The sequence below is a fragment of the Maylandia zebra genome, linkage group LG7 (assembly GCF_041146795.1).
Source record: "Maylandia zebra isolate NMK-2024a linkage group LG7, Mzebra_GT3a, whole genome shotgun sequence".
Lineage (NCBI taxonomy): Eukaryota > Metazoa > Chordata > Actinopteri > Cichliformes > Cichlidae > Maylandia > Maylandia zebra.
This window is the reverse complement of record NC_135173.1, coordinates 8,207,541-8,229,692: the sequence shown is the minus strand read 5'-3', so window position 1 is coordinate 8,229,692 and position 22,152 is coordinate 8,207,541. Positions and strand designations below refer to the sequence as shown.

At 38.5% G+C, this 22,152-nt stretch overlaps 1 protein-coding gene across 1 annotated transcript; it reads left to right on the top strand.

The window, feature by feature from the left end:
* The first annotated feature begins 976 nt into the window (after positions 1 to 976).
* On the top strand, positions 977 to 21,949 carry LOC112431516 (deoxynucleoside triphosphate triphosphohydrolase SAMHD1-like). Its single transcript, XM_076885656.1, has 17 exons — positions 977 to 1,017; positions 8,807 to 8,967; positions 9,059 to 9,174; positions 10,092 to 10,165; positions 12,676 to 12,828; positions 12,919 to 13,019; positions 13,148 to 13,256; positions 13,345 to 13,436; positions 13,521 to 13,636; positions 14,025 to 14,140; positions 15,247 to 15,273; positions 15,360 to 15,431; positions 15,516 to 15,578; positions 20,733 to 20,804; positions 20,950 to 21,054; positions 21,157 to 21,288; positions 21,469 to 21,949. The coding sequence occupies exons 1-17, from the start codon at positions 1,009 to 1,011 to the stop codon at positions 21,532 to 21,534; spliced, it is 1,584 nt and encodes a 527-aa protein (XP_076741771.1). The 5' UTR covers positions 977 to 1,008; the 3' UTR covers positions 21,535 to 21,949.
* The last annotated feature ends 203 nt before the right edge of the window (positions 21,950 to 22,152 follow it).

The following is a 22,152-nucleotide window of genomic DNA, read 5'->3' as shown; positions in this document are numbered from 1 at the left end:
CACCTAATCACTGAACCAAAATAAATACAGCAGTAGAAAAACTGGACACACAGGATGAACACAACACAACGAACCTTGAATGATTGTTCCACAAGTATTTCTTGTTTTATACTCAAGTCTTCCTGATCCTCATGTTTTCACTTTCCTTTTTTGTTGTGCAATCAGCCACAACTCAATGATGCGCTGTAAAATATTTTCATAGGCATCTAATCACGTAAAGAAAACAGGAAGAAAGGCAGACTGATTACAGCTACCAACAAATTATTTTTTCAGTGATTATTTTTTACTGTTGAATACAGATTTAGCTAAAATACAGTAAGATTTTACACTGACAAAGGTTTCCTGTCAGTAATTCCCAATTAAAAATACAGATACAAACTAAAAGCAACTTTCATGTTACTTGTTAAATTAAAATAAAGAATGATCTTTTTTCAGCACCTTTCGTTTATTTTAAGGGTCAAATTTACTAATAAGATTTACTTTGAAGGCTAGAAAGGGAGCATGGGTACGTGACAAGAGATTGTAACGCTCCAGGCTTAAAGGACCAGCAAGTAGGAACTGGTCACTGCAGTTAAAATCAAATATCTGCAACCTTTGTGGCAGAACCTACACTGGAGACAACTTAAATGTAAAACCAGGCCTTTTCTTTATGCCAGTTTTAGGTTTGGCCCACTGAGCTGCAGTAGTAATATGGTCCAGTGTGTTCGATGTGACTGATGGACTTACTATGTAGATAGGGAGGGATTGTCCTAAGCCAACAAATACATAAATGTAATTATAAAGCAATATTCTATTTTTGAAAATAGATTCACTAAATCCTATGCACAGGTATTGCAGCAGTGATGTAAGCACCACACCCATAGATACACATAAGCAAATGGACAGAAAACACAGGGGCGGAGATTAAATACCAAATACATATAAGGACGGGAGCTTGAAGTGCATAGCAGTCAGAACTCGACATCAGTAGCAGAGACATCGTTTTTGTGCAGACTGAAGTTCATCGCCATGGCCAAGGTAATTAAGACACACGTAACAGTATTATTTATGAGATACTTCAGTTTAGGGTTTTGGCAGTCATCACAGGTGAGTGTGTATTAAAATGGTTGATCTTATGAGTGTAACATGTTATTGATACAGTTTTATTAAGAAAGCAGAACATTTTTTAAAAAGGGAAAAACATGCAGGTATAATGTAGTATACATGTTATTATACATTTGGCAAAATATTTTCCTCACAATGTTCCTATTTCATTTTTTTGTTCACTGCATCTTTACTTTGTGAATGAGTTAGTGTTGGAATTTCTGCATTTGATTTTATTATTTTGTTAATTGTTCCATTTTGTCTTTGGTTAAGCTTTGATTGTTGTACACCGTTGTAAACATTATTGTAAACATTGTTTTGGTTCAGATTGTTTTTAAAAAAGAAAAAAATCTGAGTAACAAAAATAATTTATGATTTCTGCAATCAACAAAACATATTATTTTCACCAACTTCACATCAAGTCTTCACATTTAGCAAGAATATGACTTTTTACAAAAAAAAAATGCACTGGCTAAAAAGAGATCAGACACACAGGCGACTGATGGCAATGGTTGCTTCAGATCTTGAACATGAAATTATATTTGAAAGTAAATTCTTTTTTACAGAAAATTTGATATGTGAGATCTTCAAATAACATGCTAACATTGTGTTAATCTGGTGCTGAAGAGACACAGACTCTCCTCATTCTATTTTTTAAGTACTGATTTATTTTCCCTGTAAGAACTAAATACAGAGTATATGTAAAAGGAAATGTTAGGACCCCCTGATGATCCTCTAGGGCAGAGGTCTGCAACCTTTAACACCCAAAGAGCCACTTGGACCCGGTTTCCACGCAAAAGAAAACACTGGGAGCCACAAATACTTTTTTAAATCTAAAATGAAGATAACACTGTATATATTGGGTTTTTTTTTACCTTTATGCTTTGTGTGAACAACTAAAGTAAGTAAGTAAAGTTTATTTATTAAGCGCTTTTCACAGACAGGCAGTCACAAATATTAAAATAAAGAATACAATCAATAGACATTATGCACAATGTAAAAGATCAAATGTAAATAATGTAAAGAATATAAAATACGTAGATCAACAAAAGGCTTGTTTAAACAGAAAAGTTTTTAACTGCTTTTTAAAAGAATCCACAGAGCAACTAAGGTGTGTTGCTTATGAAATCCATGAAGTGCTACAGAGAAAATTACATTTTTATTTCTGTAATTAACACATGTTGAACTCTTAAAGAAATATAACAAAAGGAAAGACACCCAGCTGAACTAAAATGATCCATGTAGCAAACAAAAACTGTTGTGAGCCGCCACCCTTATATCGCCTTTGGGCTTTTGGAGCCTTGACCTGACTTTTAAAAAGTAATTGGAATAAAAAGCTCTATGCTGCTAAAAGATGGAAAATAGATATTTGCAAAATTCTGTCTAAATATGTATTTTACCTGGTTAATGTGTGTGGCGGGGTGTGGTCTGCAGCGCTGCTGCAGGGGAGTCGGACGCACCTGAGCGGGACCCGCAATGACGTCTCGCTGCCTTAAAGTCTGTGCTCTCTCTGCGGTTGTGTTGTCCCGCTGTGAGCTGAAAAGCTATAGCCGGCTGTATGCGTACAGCAACCGTGTGTGAAAAGTGGTCAATAAAGAGATGCTGAAAAGTGTGTTCATGCAAACATCGTCGGGTCTGCCGTGATATGTTTACAATAAGACTTATGGTCCCGAACCTCTGCGCACAGCATCTGCAAATCGGGGCTTTCATCTTTACGCAGGACTGTAAGCTGTCATCTGTGAGGCGTGAGCGGTGTTTGTTTTTAACATAGTTCATGGTGGAGAATAGCTGCTGACATAATGTGGATCCGAAGATCCATAACTGGCCTACCTGGGGTCAAAAGTCTCGATAAATGCACGGCGTTTCGGCGGGTACACCGGCTTCCGCGAGTGTGACGCTTATTTTGAGTGATGAAAAAATAATAAGATATAATTTTATTTTTATATTTCAAAATCACAATAATCTTCCAATTTAGAACTACAAGTTAAAAAAAGAACTAAACACAAATAAAATACACTTCAGCTAAATACTTATAATTTATTTTCCCAAACCACCCGGAGCCGCAAAATAAAGACTAAAGAGCCACGGGTTGCCGACCCCTGCTCTAGGGGGTCCGTTGTCCCTCTTTGGGGGGAAACTCCCACTGGGTTTAAATCTGGGACTCTCCACCATTTGACCTTAAACTGAAGAAGCTTCTCGGATGAGAGGTGAAACGTCTTCAAGCAACTTAAAGAAGTCCAGACGCTTTTCTTTCCAAGCTCCTTAGACTACGATGACCTGGATGACTGAGAACCTTCACAGACATATTCAGACCCAGCAACACACTCAGACAGAAACTGGTTCATCCCAAAGATAAAACTCCAAAACACAAACGTAACAATGTGGTGTATGCTGTACAGTGCAGCGAGGAATGCCCAGACCTCTACATTGGAGAGACCAAAAAGCCACTTCACAAACGTATGGCACAACATAGAAGAGCCACCTCCACGGGACAAGACTCAGCAGTCCATCTGCATCTAAAGGAGAAGGACACTCTTTCGAGGATGCCAAAGTTTGCATTTTGGACAGAGAAGCAGGGCTGGACTGGGACAAAAAATTGGCCCAGGCATTTTGACTAGAGACCGGCCCACCAGGTATTATAGGAAAAACCATAAAGCCTTTGAATGAAAACAAACGCTGTGGTCACAGTGATGTACACTGTCTTGTTGGTATATATGTATCAATCTAATAAACTTAAACCTACACCATCCTCCCTATTCTGGTATTCTAAACAGTACCCGAAAGTAGACTACATGGTCGAGTTAACCTTCTAAACTATCTACAACACATGGTGAAAACCTGAAATTAAGACAGAGAAGACTAGAGGTGAGACATGATCATTACAGATTACTGATGACAGATTTAGATATATTTTCATAAACCATTCATTTGCCACATCAATAAACAGCATGGCAGGGCAAAATATTTTTTCTAACATGGCAACCTTTAAAAAGTGAAAGGAGACAGAAAGACAGGTGAGAAAGAATAAAACTTAATTGACTTTTTGATGGCATTTTACACACAGTACTGGTACAGAAGCTAGAAAATGTGGGAAAATACTGGCATCATACACAGTACTTAGCTACTTCTGAAGAAATTATGATGGGACCCTAAAAAAAATTACTATGTACAATAATGGATTTCTATACATTTTACATCAGATGAAAACGTTTGTTGTAAGATTCAGATAATTATTTGTTAAAAGCGAGACATTTTAAATGAGAATAAGAAAGAAAAATATTTCTTTGTGCCCCCCTTTTTCTTTGTGCCTTTCCCTGTTAATGCCCTACCTGGGCCCCTGGCAAAACTTTGCTAGATCCGCCCCTGCACAGTTACCAGCTGTCAGCTACATAAAAAAAGGATCCTGGTGTTATTTGTCTCTCAGAAACAGTTCATAACTTCCCTTCAACTCATTCATGTCACCTAAAAGGTAAACCTGTTTCTCCATCACCTGTTCAGCTCTGATGAATCACTAAGGACATCTCCTGGTTTCATCTTCATGTTTCCCTCTCACCAGATAACCAAATCGATATCATGACCAGCAGCTTTACAGCTGTGGCTCCAGCAAACATCAGCTGATACTAGAAATTAATATTAAATAAATTCTAACAACAGCTGATGAAGCTTAAACATGCTGTTGTTGTTTAGCGCGACATCCGCTGGTTTCCTCTTTCTGGCGCAAATTTCTGGGCGATAAATAAACAAGAGAGAAAAGCCGATCAGCTGATCATTGATCAGTTTCATGATTGAAGTAGAAACAGGAGAGGGAGGGGGAGAGAATGAGAGGAGAAGAGGCAGCTGTTCAGCAAAGACACAGAATAAATCCAGAATTGTGTCTTTTTCATTGTAGCTGAACTGTGTTCCTTTTCACCTCAATACCCAGAGCGTTCTCACTCCCGAGGCGTAACATGTCGACGTTTTGTCACGTCCCGCGGCGTTCCTGAGGAACGCGAAAGGAGACCTTCGGCGTTCTTATGGTACGCGGCGGGTTATGGCTGGAATCCAGTGCAATGACGCTCCTGCGGTAATAGACGTTCCAGCCCTGTATTCCAGCCCTAAACCTAACCTTATCCCTAGCCCTGACCATAACCTTATTCCTGACCTTAACCAGGACTTTAGTGATGTTAAATAGCGTGTTTCTAAGCGATTTGAAGAAAAAGAGCGAACATGTGTAGGTTCAGTCCAGACGGTTCTCATATTCCCTCTTTTTCCGAGGTCGTCATTTAGGAACGTGGTGGGTAGCCGAAAACGTAATATGGTGACGATTTGTCACCTAGTGTAAAATGTTACGCTTTGGGAGTGAGAACGGGTTGCAATACCAAACGTGCAATATTTTCTCTGAATACCAGACGATTCTGTTTTTTACGGGACAGGTGGAAGCTCTAATAACTAACCTTATAAATAAAATAAGATAAAACAACTTCAACATCAATAATATCATAGCACCCGCCCAGCAGTATATAAACTCTGTCATGCTAGCTAGCACGCAGTACGAGTTATTGTAACTGACTGTAAAAAGTCAGCATAACGAAAATAAACTCCACCTAAACTTGGTTCATATCTGACCCAGATAGACTGCAGGTCATAACTTCTTACCTGAAGTTCAGTTCACCGCCTCGGGTCTCTGCTCCTCCTGCCTTTCCGTCATCCACCTGCCAGCGTGTTGCACCTGCTGGCCTCCACCACTTACTAATGTTACTGAATCTGTGGAACCTCCACAATAGCCACCACCAAACAACTGAGTTATTTTTACACATCTCCCAGCATCTGGCCAATCCACCACCTTTCAGTGTTTATACCGTTTCGGAAAAAAACGAAAAAAACAAAACAAAAAAACATCGGCCCATAAAAACGAAAAATCACCATCGGGCATACCGGGCAAGACAGATGGTTTGAAAGAGGAGTGAAAGAAGCCATTTACTCTGAGCAATTAAAAATGCTATGCAGCTGTTTGACAATGAGCTTCCCTACCCCCCAAAAAGAGAAAAAAGTCAAAAGACAACTTGCTTAACTAAAATTTTAACAGAATGGCTTCTCTCTCCTACAAGGCTGCTGCAGTACATACATTGAAACATTATAAGTTGTCTAATTTCTGAAACTATTTACATTTATTCACAAAGGTGTCATCTTAGCATAACACCAGACAAACAAATCACTAACACACTGTTTGGTGAAGATTTTCACACAGAAACATTCAAAGCAACTATCAGAGCCACAGGCTGTTTGTTGGGTGGTGTAGGCCAGGAAAGAGGGGCAAGGTGGCTGTCAACTGGTGGTTAAGAGCTTGTTGTCCAATCAAGATTCAAGACATTGACAGTGAAGGTATTTTGGTGGTTGACTTTCTCAGACATGTATTTGTAGGAGTTCCCAATAATAATGACGCTCCAGGCGGTAACAGACGTTCCAGTCGTGTATTCCAGGCCTAACAATAACCATAACCTTATTCCTAACCTTAACCACAACCTTAATCATATTAGATAGTGTTTTCCAATGTGATTCCTGATGAGAAAGTAAAATAAATGTACATGTCTAGATTCATTCCAGACGGTTCTCATGTTTCAGAACACGAAAAAATACAGACGTATTGGGTGGCCAAAAGTGCAATATACTGACAATTTGTCACATAGCATTGGTTTGTTATGTTTTGGTTTGAGAATCTGTTGATAATGGGATAACCCATGCCCTCTAGAGGACTAAGTCTGCATATAGCCCACAACATGCTAGAATTGCAATTTATTACACCTAGCTGGCCAAATGCAGTTTTTGATTTAGTTGGGAATGTTATTCCTTCAACATTTTGTTTGAAGTCCTAAGTGAAATAAAATGCTCATTTCTGGTAATTCTTCAAATCATTTTCTAAGTTATAATTTCATACTATAAAATAGTCACACAGTTGTCCAATGAATTCAGAATCATTTATTGCAAAGTTGGTTTATCAGTATTACCAGAATGTTGAAGGTTGCTTTGTTCCATATTGCCACCATTTGGAGGTACAGGAATTCCAAGCCTGTTCATAGTAGGGAGGAACTGGGCTCTTACCAAGTGTGTGTGTGTGTGTGTGGCGGGGGGGGGGGGGGGGGGGGGGGGGGGGGGGGGTGGTATGTCGTCATTGTGAATAAACTTCTGTATTTGTGATTTCTGTGCCTCAGAACTGATAAATAGAATATCATTGTCATATTTTGGTTTGGTTTGTATGGTTTGTTCTTGGGTAGGAGCTTAAGCTTCATAAACCTGAGTTAATTCTCCTGAACGTGGAGTTCAAGGTGGCCCTGTAAGAATAAAGGTAAATTTTCTTTAGTTGATTTTTTTTCCTTTGGGTTTTTTTTTAACAGTGTAAGTTTGTTTGTACAAGTTTTGCTTTGGTTGTTGATACCACCAACCTGTGATGCCTGGCTATCTGTATTTCTTTTTTGGAAATAAATTGCTCGTTGGGTGAAGGGAATCCCTGCCTCCACTGCATCTGTGGCCCTCTTAGTGTGCTCTCTTGATAAATTTTGTGCTCCACCTGTCTCAGCCCTAAAGATCTCAAACAGTCACAGAAATTTTTAATAGTGTACTTTTATATCAAAACCACATTAATTCTTCTTCAGTGTCCTAATTTATCTGCTCACGATGCTTTCAGAAATAAAAATGTGTAAAACCTTCACACATTACCTACAGAATTATTAGTATTTAAGACACCGCTGCCTCACAGGATGTGTGCCCTTTTTTTAAGGCGCTAATTTGTGTAACTTGATAGGATAATTGTTGAGTTATCAATTGAGTTATTGAATTATTATTATTGATCTTGGTATAGAAATTAGTGCACTGTTAGTAGTTAGTATCCACTCCCGTGGTTACACGTCGGAAAATGTGTCATAAGGCTAATTTGTCCCCGAAAATATTTGTAGTGTGCCTCTTTAGTAAAATCCAACAGAGTGACTGACCCAGGTGCAGAGCACTAGTAAATCTAGTCCTAAATATCATGCTGACAGCTTTAACCAATTTTTTTTCTCTTGGTTTATTGCTTCACATACGCTTAATGTATTTGTTTGGTAGCACCTTGGTAGCACCTTGCAGGGAAATGGCTAAAGATGTTAAATGTTGTTCATACTTAATTGATTAACATTATTTGTTTAATTCTATGACTGTTTCTCCCCTTGTTTTGGAAAATAAATGGGTCTGTGGGTGCAGTCCTGAGCAGCACTGTCGGTTGTAGCCATTATGACCAAACAAGGCTGCAGCGGTGTCTCCTGAGGTGATGCCCTTATCCAGTCCTTTTAAAATTTAAGTGATGTCACAACATCCTAAGATCTTAAGTCTCATTGTCATGGTCAGACTATAGCAAAGACACCCACAACAAAAAATAAAATCTAAAATAATAATATAATATAATATAATAATAAAATCGTATTTATGATGCAGTACACAAAGAAGAAAAGCCTGTTTAGTTATATTACAATCTCTTAGTCAATGAACAGGTTACATGTTTTGCTTTTATTTTGTCAAGTTTTTCAACCGCTGTTATTAAGCCATCCACGTGTAGTTTTTTTAAGTCAGTCTATGACAAATAAGAAGTGAAATACTGCAACAAATCAATTTAAGGGGGAATAAATAAAAAAAAAAGACTCCACTAGCACTACTACTCCTCTTTGTATAAGAATTAGACACAGTTTATCAATTTTTTTCTTTTTTCTTCACACAGGTGTTTAATGATCCCATCCATGGCCACATTGAGTTAGACCCACTTCTTGTCAAGATCATAGACACTCCTGAGTTTCAGAGACTACGAAATATCAAGCAGCTTGGGGGCGGTTATTATGTTTTTCCAGGAGCATCGCACAACCGCTTTGAGCACTCAATTGGGTATGTCAAGTGGTTCGCAGACACAGCAGTTTATATTTTTTTTCAGTGTGTTGCTTAGTGAACTCGGTCTTTCCATGTTTGTACTATACAGGGTGGCATACTTAGCAGGAGAGCTCGCTAAAGCCCTCAGGGTGAAGCAGCCAGAACTTGACATCAATGACCGAGATGTCCTCTGTGTGCAAATTGCAGGTCTCTGCCATGACCTGGGTACGTGATGCCTGTCTTTCACCATGCCATATGCTAGGCTTTTATTGATGGGTAATTTCAAGCATGAACACAATGTGATTAGTGCATGGAACTTTAAAACCCAACAATTTTTTATGAGCAAACACTCATGGGCAATCAGGGAGAAAACTATTTTTAAGAGGAAGAAAGTCCTGACAGAATCAGTGTTAGAGAGGGAGGACATCTGCCACAACTAACTTTAGTAAGTGTCAAGGAAAGCAAGAAAAGAAAGCCACCGATTCAGCAAATAGACTCATAGAGCCAGTAACCTCAGGGCAGGTTCAGAGGTCCGGATTTACCTGCCAGGGAGCACAGCGAGACAGAGGGCCAAGATAACAAAGCAAAAACATTTTTTAAAACCCCCTCAATGACTTGTAATAGTAGTTCATAAACCAACGGAGCATGAATGTGAGGAGAGTATCCAGTGACAGGAATGTGCCATGTGAATTCCCAAATGAAGACAATATAAAAACAATATCTGAGCATTGTTTTTTTTTAACATGAATAAGCGTTTACTTGATAATATATAATATACACTTTATAAGTAATGCTTCTGCTCATCAAATAAAACATATTCTCTGAGATTTCAATGCTAGATATAAGACAATGAAGTACAGTTTAATTTAAGAGTCTTGCCTGGAAGACATTCACAAACCGGCTTTCACTTGTACACATAAAAATTACATTTATTCATTCACAACCTTCAGTAAAACAAAATCTACAGATCAAGATTTTAAAAACACAAAAAGGTTCAGAGCATTTTTTCTAAAGATTCTGTGAAAAAAAAAATCAATTTAAATGAAAAATGTTTGATTTCTGAGTATGACTATTGTATAATCACTGGATCAAATTTACATACTCAACATTTGTGAGTGTTTATTTTGTATTTCTCCATAAAGGACACGGGCCCTTCTCTCGTCTGTTTGATCGTATGTTCAATCCTGAAGCAGACCCAGCAACTAAACACTGGAAGGTAGGGGAAGAAAACAATCAATTCTACTGTGAGACAATAGACCTGTAGATTTGCATATAAAGGATGAAGGCCACTCTTTTGGGGATGCCAGTGTTCACACTTTGGACACAGAAGACAGATGGTTTGAAAGGAGATGTGTCAACTGTGAATAGCTATCGTTAAATACTCCTGGCTTACGACACCAACTGCCTGTCACCTACAATGCAGTTTTGAGTTCCCTTCCCAGGTGCCTCAACTCCCAATCACATCTTACGCCAGGTGATCTAAACACGCCACATGATGGTGTGAGGCAAGGTCTCACAATAGTTTCAAGACAGGAAGGAGTCCAGTCACCTTCTTTCCAAGCACTTTAGATAGTGCTAGAGAGTTCATTACAAAAACCAGCATAGGATTTTTTGACTGTTTCTTATAGATTTTTACTTTAAAAATATTTTTTAAAAGTCCATTACATCAGGTTTTTTTTTGCAAAACTCTTGTTTTAGTTGTATTAAGCGTACAATTTACCTTTTAAACTGAAATCTGGTATCCAATACTTGAGACAAAAAACCATATCCAATAATGATTTCTTACATTCATTTCTAAGAGAAGAAGAGAGTTAACCCTTGGAGAGTCCTAGAAAAAGTACCCCTTATAGACCTTATAAGGGGTGCTCGTGTAAAAAAAGACTCCCTTTCGACGCCCTAGAGCCAAAAATCGACCACGCCAGAAAAAGTGCTATAAAAAGATTATACATTAATAGTTTTTTTTCACTTTAAATTAGCCAATCTTTTAGACCTACTTCTCCTTGAAATATTCATATAAAGTTTTAATTATATTTCGCGGATTTTAACCCTTTATATCCCGGTTTTGTCACATGAGCGCACGGCCTTTTTTGGCGACAAAAATGAAAAAATTAAATATTTCCCATAAAATACATTTGAAAGTTATATTTTATTGTACTTTTAATTAGGCCTTTGGATGGTCTAAAAATTACCACTGACCTTCATTTTGATACATTACTATTTTTTGGCAGAAGCACACTAAATGTCATATAGTGCCATATCAGGTTTTTCATGTTTTGCTTACACTAAATGCTTATTACCTCGTTTTGTTATAAAATTAAAAAAAAAGATGTCTAAATAACAATACAAGATCACTTTGAACCAGAAAAACATTTATTTTACAAGGATGAACATAAACATTTGTTGCTGGGAATCGGGAAAGTTGTGCGTCCGGCGGCGGCTGTCAGTGGCTCCAGCTGCCCCAGGCAGTGACTCCAGCACGGGCATGGAGCGCGCTAGCCCTCGCTGCCAGTAGCTTCAGCATAGTGTTTGGGTCCCGGTGTCGGTTTCCTCAGCACATGAAAACAAATATAGGGGAGGATCATCAAGGACTGGAGTCCTTGATGATCCTCCCCGCTTCCCTCAGGCAGCGCTTCCTGTAGATGTCTTGGAGGGAGGGAAGCTCACCTCCAATTATCCGTTCAGAGCACCGCACTACTCGCTGGAGAGCTTGCAGTTGTAGGCGGTGCTGTTGCCATACCAGGTGGTGATGCATCCAGTGAGGATGCTCTCAATGGCACAGTGATAGAAGGTCCTGAGGATGCGGGGGCTCATGCCGAAGCTTTTCAGTCTCCTGAGAAAGAAGAGGCGCTGCTGCGCCTTCTTCACTGTTTTGTTTATGTGTACTGACCACGTAAGATCCTCAGCCAGATGTACTCCAAGGAACCGGAAGCTGCTCACTCTCTCCACAGCAGCGCCGTTGATGGTGATGGGGGTGTGTACTTCTCTGCACCTCCGGAAGTCCACTATCAACTCCTTTGTCTTTGCGACGTTGAGGGTGAGATGGTTGTCTTGACACCAGTGGGTCAGGGCGCTGACCTCCTCCCTGTAAGCCGTCTCATCACCGTTGGTGATAAGACCCACCACTGTAGTGTCGTCCGCAAACTTCACAATGATGTTGGAGTTGTTAGTGGCTGTGCAGTCGTAGGTGTAGAGTGAGTACAGGAGAGGGCTCAGTACACACCCCTGTGGAGCACCAGTGTTCAGTGTGATGGGGGATGAGGTGATGCTGCCCAGTCTGACCACCTGGCGTCTGTCAGACAGGAAGCTAAGGATCCAGCTGCAGAGGGAGCTGCTCAGTCCTAGATCCTGCAGTTTCCTGTCCAGCTTCGAGGGAACGATGGTATTGAATGCTGAGCTGTAATCTACAAACAGCATTCTCACATACGTGTCTCTCTTCTCCAGGTGTGACAGGGCAGTATGTAGTGTCAGGGCTATGGCATCATCAGTGGACCTGTTGTGGCGGTATGCGAACTGTAGAGGGTCCAGTGAGTCGGGTAGTGCAGAGCGGATGAAGTCCCTGACCAGCTTCTCGAAGCATTTGCTCACGATGGGGGTCAGGGCTACAGGTCGCCAGTCGTTCAATGAGGAGATGGTGGAGGATTTGGAGGATTTGTGTGTCACTTCATATGTCAGTAGCCATCATGTTATGCCTGATTGATGTAAATAGTAATAATGTATCTCTTGCAGTATAAGGATGCCTCTATAGAAATGTTTAATCACCTGTTGGAGATTAAGGATAATAAGCTGAGGAAAGAGATGGCGCATCGTAAACTGATATTCCCAGACGACCTGAAATTTATCGAGGAGATGATTAAACCTATAAAGTGTGATGACACTAAGGTACTGGTCAATTACTGTCTGAATGTCATGAAACCATTGCTTATTGCCTCATGAAGGTCATGAAGGTCAATTCTGGTGTCGTCTCCACAGTGGCCGTATAAAGGTCGAGATGAGAATAAATCCTTTCTCTATGAAATTGTATCAAACAATCAAAATGGGATTGATGTGGACAAGTTCGACTATTTTGCCAGGTGGGACCTGTGTTGATGACATTTTATAAAACTCAGTATTTCTATATACAGCAAATCTCAAGGGTGCTTTGGAAGGTTTACCATAATAAATGCCTTTAAATTAATATATTTCCTTACTTCTATCTCAGGGACTGTCACCACCTGGGCATCCGGAACAGCTTTGACCATCAGCGCTTCATCATGTTTGCCAGGGTGTGTGATGTGAATGGCAGGAAGCACATTTGCTCTAGAGACAAGGTGTGGATCCTTACTTTAGCATTAACTTTAGCAGAGTAATTCATTTACCTGATTATCTGTGACAAAACTAAAGGTGTGCTTTCAACAGGAAGTGTCAAACCTGTATGACATGTTCTACACAAGGGTATCTCTCCACAGAAGAACCTACCAGCACAGAGTGACCCAGAGTGTAGAAATGATGTGAGTATCTCCAGGTCCAAATCTATACATATAACAGGGTACTGAGACTATCAGAGTTATATGAGATTTCTTTTTTTTATCCAGGATCAAAGATGCACTTTTAGAAGCAAATGAGCACATCAATATTGTAGGTTCAAAAGAGAAAGTGTTCCATCTCTCCACAGCTAAAACTGACATGACGGCCTACACAAAGCTAACAGGTAGTGAATTCTAACTGTGCTATATTTAAAACAAACTACAAATTCATCTTTTAAAAAATCTGAAACATATTCTGTCAGATGCTAATTAAATTTTCTTTTTAAAATAGTCCTACGGAAAAGGGCTTTTCAGTTGATGGAAATGTATCAGTCTATTGCAGCTTAACTAAATTCGGATTCAGGATTACCTCCTCCAGTACCAACTATATGTTTTAGTTAAAAAGGAAGTTTTAAGTCTAATCTTAAAAGTAAAGATGGTGTCCTCTCCTGAATCCAAAATGGAATCTGAGTTAAGAGAAGAGGTGCCTTAAAGCTTAATGCTCTCCCTCCCATTCTACTTTTAAATACTGTATGAACCTGTCTTCCCATTTTCCCCTGTTTGCCCTATAAGACCAAGTGGTTGAAGAAATATCTAAATCCACAAATGCTGATCTAGAGAAGGCAAAGGGTATTCTACAGAGGATCACAACCCGCGACCTGTATTGGTTTGTGGGTCAAGCCAAGCCAGTAAGTAAGGCTTTCATGTTCCTGCATTACAAGTCGACTATTGACAGTTTAACAGGGTGTTTTCTTATCTGAAAACTCTTTTCATTGCACTGTGAATAAACTTATTATTAATTAGGGACATACGATTTTGGGATTGTGGGAATTCACCTGCTTGCTGCTACTACTGCACATTCACCCAGTGTATATACTATATATATATATATATATATATAATGTTCTTCCTCTACACCCCCCCCCCAAATTTTTGCACATGTCGAGGAGCGTGTCAGGCTACTTTCACTGTGTGTTATACTTGTATAACTATGCATGTGACAAATAAAGAACCTTGAACCTTGAACCTTGTCTCTGTATGCCACCCTTTTCTGAATCAAACAATCAAGGTGTGATTAAAATGCAGACTCACTTTTACATAAAGTCCTACATTTTCAGAAGATCAAAAATATTTGCAAAAAGGTGTTTCATTTTCATGTAGTCAAATTTCATTGAAACACAATTCAATCATTAAAATACTGAATACAAGAGAACAAAATTTTACTGATCAAGGGATGATACCATATAATAAACTAATGGTATAAGAAAAGCTCCAAACTTAACAATAAAAACACGACCAAAAATAGAATACAATTTTTCCCATTTTCATATTTTCAGCCTCACATGACATGTGTTATCACCTGTGACAGGTGACAAGTAGTTCAATCCATAGGAACTCTAGGTAACTGCAGTCTTGGTAATTAAAAATCATAATGGCATGATATAACAATCAGCCTAAATACAGATTGATGTCAGTATGTGGTGTGTGACTTACTGTTGCCTACAGAGTGTTTTAAATGAGGAATCAATATTTTAGAGACAGCAGAAACTTTTCCTTGCCACACAAAACTGGCAAAGCCTATGTCATAATTTTGCCAAATTCCCTTTTCCATTTACAAAGTAAAACACCAAGTATTATGTAGAAAGTTTTGGGAGGTGATAAAAATAGTTTTAGACAGAAATGGAGATTCTGTTACATGTATGTGGCTTACTGTGTAGGTGTTCTTAATGTGTGTTGTCACAAATTAGTAAATTTCTGTCTTTAACCTCCTATTTTCCCCTTTTCTGAAATCAAGACCATTTACAAAGAGAAAAAAGTTGAGGTAAGATTGAGAACTGATCATAAAACAAGTTTAACAAAATAATAATGACAACAATTAGAGCATGTTTTCTGACCTGTGTCCTTCAGGAAAGGATGGAACGTTTGAAAAAAGAACTGACTGAAAAAGCTAACATAAAGGACTTTGACGAATCTATCGGGGTAAGAATCATAACAGCTCATAAAACAAGATAAACAAAACAATTATAATAACAATGTGAGCACATAGTCTCTCCGATTTTTCAGGACTTGGTGGAAATTTGTAAAAAGGATCTTATGGGCATTAATCATCGTGAAGATCAATTAACTGTGAGTCTTTATTCTAACCCTTACCTTCAATTTTCTTTACTTCTTGACATCAGATTTTAAACCTTGGGAATTATAGCCCAGTGCAATGCTAAAAACAATATAAATTATGAATCCTTCCTTTTTGACAAAAATCAATACAAGTTGATGTTGTCATCAACCGATATTTAGGCTGATCCTGTGTACAACATGGAAACTTTGAGCCACCAGTTGTCTGATTGTATTTATTTATTCTTTTTCTTTTCTATTTATTTTTTGTTTCTGTGCAATACAATACTGTTGTACTTATTTCTAGTTTAGTTTATTTCAGTATTCGTGTATATGTATATATTAGAATTAGGACGGTATTTCATCACACTACACATTTGAGTGTATTTTGTTGGCTTGACGATAAATCTCCACTTAATTTCAATTGACTTGATCCATAGAGCATGCACACGAGCTCAGCTCCTCTGTAACCAGATAATTACTCAGTTCCTGCTTCAGTGTTTAGGCTAAGACCATGCTTAATAATGCAGCAGGATCATGAAGCCAATTACTCTGCATAGGAAAGGGGTCAAAGGGTTTTGAGGCCCCTGCAATGCAGAATGTTGGCACTGCCAAGGGTACGATGAACTATTCTCCATGATGACTAATTTGCCACAAGGATCATGGATGTATTTGGATCCCAATATCGAAAGAATATAGGTATTATCCCAGGTTTGCCTTCAGCATCAGAACTTTTAGAGTTTGAAGTATCTTTCCTACTCCCAAATATTTGCCATGTGCATGAATGCCATTTTTTGGACTTCAGCAAAGATATTCCCATTCTAAATTACGTGATGTGACTGGTCTGTGCTTGCTCAGAGCAGCATATATTGCTAGAAGCCCTTAAAACACCTGGGTCTGCACAACAACAGGACAAAAAAAGAGGCTCCAGCTCACTCTGGACCAGTGGCAGCTTGTAATGATGTTGGGTGGGCTAACAAATTTAGTTCACACTACTGGCAGCAGCATCACATCCTTAACAACACATTACAGCCAAAAGACCTTCTCAAACCAACACTAACAAAACTGTATAGAGGAATACCCAGAATACCAGTCACACACACTCTCACACACCTTTTGACTAGATGTTTCTGTACACAATAGCACATGCCTTTACAAAAACAAAAAATGCAAGAATGATGGCTGAATGATCAGAATGCCAGAAAAATCTATTTAAGTTCTGTTGATGCAGCCAGGGATGTACCGAAAATGTGTTCCAACTGTAAAATCTGCCAATAGACTACAACTGCAACTCAAACAGCATGTCAAAGAAGAGTAAAAGGCAACAGGAAAGAAGTATGTTACGTATTTTAAACAGAGGGAAAGAGGGAGAGAGAGAGAGAGAGAGGAGTCGGGCTTACCTTATTTAAAAAGATCTCATCATCGATTTTTCTGGGATGCAAACATGGAAATCACCTTGTCATTGAAGTCTAGTGATTTTTGGATCAAATCCCGCTCAATAGGCAGTACAGCCAGTGTGTTCAGTCTGTCCTGCCCCACAGTACTTCGAAGAAAGAATTTGATCCTCTTCAATGTACTAAAACACCATTCTGCCTCTGCAGATGTCATGGGAGTTGTGATGGCTATTTGTGTTAATTTCAGTGTTTTGGAAAAAGTGTCCTCACGTTTGTTCTCCATCAGCATCCTCAAAAGTGATATTACAGAATTTAAACCTGCAAATCCCGCAACAGTGTAGAAAACAATCAGCTCACCTTTCAGTTTCTCTCTGCATGTTATTGGGAAATATTTGCTTGCAATGTCCGGCTGTTTCTGGGGGAAACTTTCCCTAAACTGTTGAAAAGGTTCAGGATCAATAAGCTCAAATGACACCAAGTGTTGTACTTTCTCAAAGTGAGACTTTGATTGCTCCATCATTATGTCACAACACTCTGCTCCTACTGTCGCTTTGTCAGCCTACCACATCCTGCGTGGCCTGCAGCTGTGGCTGCGTCTGCATCTGGTTGTGATGGTGTGGTATCTTCGGTCAAAATGTTCTTCAGTTCACAGATGGAGCAGGAAAACTCTGGTTTTGAGAGGATCTGTGGCCCATTTCTGAAGAATGTTATAAAAATATCAATATGCATGAGGGCAGAATGAAAAAAAGATAAAAATACAGTACGGTGTACGGTGCAACTCTTAAAGTTCAAACTTGGTTTTCCTGAAGCAAGAATCCTTTTGCCACACACCTCCAGGACTGCAATTCTCTAAGCGGAGTTGGAAAAACACTGTAAATGCTGAAATGTTTGCAAAGAATACTCTTACAGGTGTGAGGAATGAGCAAGCCTGCTGCATTATTAGATTTAACTGATGGGCATGTTTTTCAGCTTATTGGACTGGAGGTTCTCTTTCAGCAGTTTTTCAAGTCCCCCAGCAGTTCTGTCCACTAATGGCGAGAAAAAGAGAAATCTCTCCACAGTGGAGATTTCTTCAGCTCAATCACACACTGGCTTACAGATGCCACAACTAATGTGGCATCTGTAAGCCATCAGCTTGAACAGCAACAAATGCTGTTTGAAAAATTTCCTCTGCAACTTTTTTCTTCATAAACTGCCTACATGCAATCAAGCAATTCATTCTGACAAGTTTTAGATGTGTACTTGGCAACCTGTGTGCTTGAAAGATGATCAGCTAACTGGCTGTCCAAAAAAGAGATCTGGTCAACAAGGTCCAGATACACTCCTCGATGAAGGGAAGTCAGAGATTCATCTGATCCCCGTAAAGCTAGCTCATGTGCCCCACAAAATTTAATACAGTCCACAATAGAGATAGAGAATGCCTGTTTTTTTTGGGTTTTTTTTTTTTTAAACCAGCATGTTGTGTCTCTGTATAGCAATGCGGCATCCTTCATCCAGTTGACAGGTGATGCTAACTTTACCAAACATTGATATCTTTACACTATTTCTAGTGTGACTTGTGCTGCATTCGTGTTTCCTAATTTTGTCAGATAAATGCTTCAAATCCACAATTCCTTGTTGAGTCCAAGCTGTGTCTCCTCCAGAAAGCAGGCAAGGGAAACATTAAAGTTAATTCCTACTTACACTTGTCATTAACCAGTCCTTTCGTTGAAACCACGTAACACAAAATTCACGATTCTGTAATTTGTCCTGTTGTGTTATTTGAACGTCATTTGGATGATTTGGTCTCAGTCTCTTCACTTCCACTTTTTCCTCCAAAGACATAGAAGAAAATGGACGACTAAGTAAACAACCCACTTCATTCATGCTAATGGCCACCGCTGCCGCCATAGTGATTTTGCCTTCAACGTTCTGCTCCCTTGTCTTGTTCGTCAAAATTCACGCCTCTTGGCTGAACTAATTTAGCCCAAATGGTCAGCATGATGTATTCCATTACATTACTCAATGAGAGTAACATATTCTGAATACTTTGGAATACTTCATATATTGTCATGCTTTTAACAACTACATGAATGTACTATTGCTGTGTGATTTTTACTTTTTATTTTTACTGAATGCTACTTACCAATGCCAACTAGATTTTTAAATCTTAATATAAAATGAGTAACAGTAGGGTGGACATTAGGTACGATCTGCTTTCAGAACTGCACATGATTATTGACAGTTAGCAGGTTGTGATGCAGCCTTCAGTAATAGTAATAAATTACACAGCAACAGTACATTGAAGATACCTTAGTGGCACATAACCCAGGTAGCTACTACAACTAAAACAAGTTGTTTGCAGTAGACTAACATTAGTTAACATTAGTTTCCTTTTTTTTTTTTTTTTTTAGCATTTAACCCTTAAAAATATGCTCCAGTTCATATTTCATTCCAGAAATTCAGTAACCAAGATATAAACGTCATCTGTGCAAAGATTTATGTTTCTAAAGTGAAACAGTAAAAAATTGCAGCACTGTCAATACATGAATATCCAGGCGTTGTACAAAAATGTACAAAATTGTACAATTTTGGCACACTATTGGACACCATGTTGAATTTTTTAGGTATTAAAGAGCAGAAATAATTTCATTTTATTAACAGGCCTAAAAATGTTTGGTTTTTTTAATATATATCTTTGAAAAATTAACCACACAATTCAATTGGCCTCTGACCCTTTAAGCTCTGAGGGGCTGTAATTTTGGTTTCTTTTGGTAAATGGTAAATGGCCTGCATTTGTATAGCGCTTTTCTAGTCCATAGGACCCCAAAGCGCTTTACACTACATTCAGTCATTCACCCATTCACACACACATTCACACACTGGCGATAGCAAGCTACATTGTAGCCACAGCTGCCCTGGGGCGCACTGACAGAGGCCATTTTGGCCAATTTGCATGATCTTTTTAATCATATCAGCGAATAGGATCACAGTAATGATGCCACATTCACGTAACTTCAACCAATCAGAAGTTGTAAGGCCAAAACCCACGTGTTCTCAAATTTACTGCATGTGGCGTCTGTTCAGTCACGTGTCTGTAGGTGACTCTAAAAATGGAGGTTGCTGATGGAAATGGCTTTGATGCGGTTAGCCATGGTAACTGCTGATAATGATGAGACTACTGGCTACCGGCGAAAATCTCACTGTTTTAGTGCATTTTTGCCACTATGTGTTTTTGTGGGCTTCTTTTGCGGCTCTTCCCGTGAATTCTGGTCAGAGCTTGGTAAAACTTAATGTTTGGAATTGGTGATAACCCTGGAAGATAACTAGCCTTTCTTTAGCCAGTTACATGAAGTCTATAGAATTTCTGGTTTGGATTTGCTTGTTTAGCGGACTTGTGCGCATTTACGTAACCGCTCATTTAATCATGGCTTGTTTTTGTTGTGTTTGGTGGTTGTAGAAATGGTTTATATGAGATTTTAGCTGAGATTCTGAAGTTTTTGTAAATACCAAACATGTTGGGACATATATTTCTCACCCCATGTTATAACCGATTAAACGTGATCTCCTCCTTTTTGCCCCCGATACCGGGGGAGTGGGGCTTAAGAGAACGCTGGTACATGTATTCTGTTACTCCTCAACACTGGACCCAGAGAAACACTGGATAAGCAGAAGAAAATGGATGGGTGAACAGTTACATTTTATTTATATAGTGCCAAATCCCGATAACAGTTGCCTCAAGTTGCTTAATTGCCAAAAATTATAATAACACTGAAAACTCACTCACATCTTTTAGGAGAAGAAGAAAACTTTGGAAGACAAACTGACCACAGTCGGTCTTGAGGAAAAGATCGAATTTGAAGTTACTGTGAGATTTTTTTTCTAATTACCTTAAACTTTTACTAAATTCTTGAGTTTTGTTTGTTCTTATAAATTTAAGATAATAACTAACTGAGCCCTTATTTACATTTGAATTTAAATGCAGGCTTCCTTTTTTTCATATTTCTTATTAGGTTGTCATTTTGGACTATGGGATGAATGACAAGGACCCCATCAATAAAACATATTTTTATAACAAGGAGAAGCCTGACGAGGGATTTACAATCCCCAAATCAGAGGTAAGAACCAGAGCTGTGAGATCATTCTGTATGCATCTCCATAAGACAGCTTTGGCTTTGTAATGATGTGTAATTTTTTTATGTGGCTCTCTTTGATGCCAGGTTTCCAAGCTCCTCCCAGAGCATTTTTCTGAGGCGATCCTTAGAGTTTACTTGAAGGAACCTAAAACTAAAACTGCGAAAGATAAGGCAAAGAAGTGCTTCAGAGAGTGGTGCAAAGAAAATGACTTTGAGGTGCTTCTTTACTTTTATCTAATAGTATTGATAGACATTAATGTGTAACAAGCAGTATGATGAAAACATAACTCACAGTTGAAAACTGTATATCTTGAATATCACATTCCTGAGTTCAGATTACACTAATAATAATTCTGCCATCTTGACTGTACTAATTAACTTTACATGTAAACACAGATCACCAAAATGGACGATGCCGATGACCCCAGCTCAGGCGCCAGCGCAATTCAAGTAACTGGCTAGTGAATCTGAACATGTGAAAGATGCATTTATAAGGTTTTTCTGCTACTCTAGAGATTTTAAAATAGATAAATTGAATAATGAAATTAAAGTTTTGGGAATGGTAACTTCTTGTGTTTCTTTTTTTAATTTAAATCTTAACTGTGATTTAGTTTGAAAATTTAATGTTATCAAAATATTACACATTGAGTTCTAATCAGTTTTTTGTGGTTGTCATGGTTGTGTTATGTTATTTAGCTTTCTTCATGGTAATTTCTTGTTACTTGTATCTTAATCAAACTAAACTCGCATCAGTACATACTTAGGCCAGTTATTGAACACTGTTGTGATTTGCTTATTGTGGGGAAAATTCGTTATTTATCATGTAGCCTGTCTCTAAGGAAAATATACCAAAAAAATAAATGAACATATCCATTCATTTCATTTTCCTGTTTTTCTTTATTTCTGGTGTATTCTAAATTTAGTTCCTTTCTCTCTTTGTTGTATGTTATTGTGAAGTTACAGCTCTTGCAACATAAAAGGAAAGTACGATACAAATGTTCAAATTTTAAAATGTACATAGATTTGCCTATACTGCACGTCCCTAAAATGCTTGCTGAAAAGAGCATCCAGAATACAAAG

What these genes read in the sequence shown, in the direction of transcription:
- LOC112431516 (XM_076885656.1), top strand. An exon ending in ACTTTGACGAATCTATCGGG is followed by an intron (nt 15,432 to 15,515) that starts GTAAGAATCATA and finishes CCGATTTTTCAG; the next exon opens with GACTTGGTGGAAATTTGTAA. An exon ending in ATCGTGAAGATCAATTAACT is followed by an intron (nt 15,579 to 20,732) that starts GTGAGTCTTTAT and finishes CACATCTTTTAG; the next exon opens with GAGAAGAAGAAAACTTTGGA.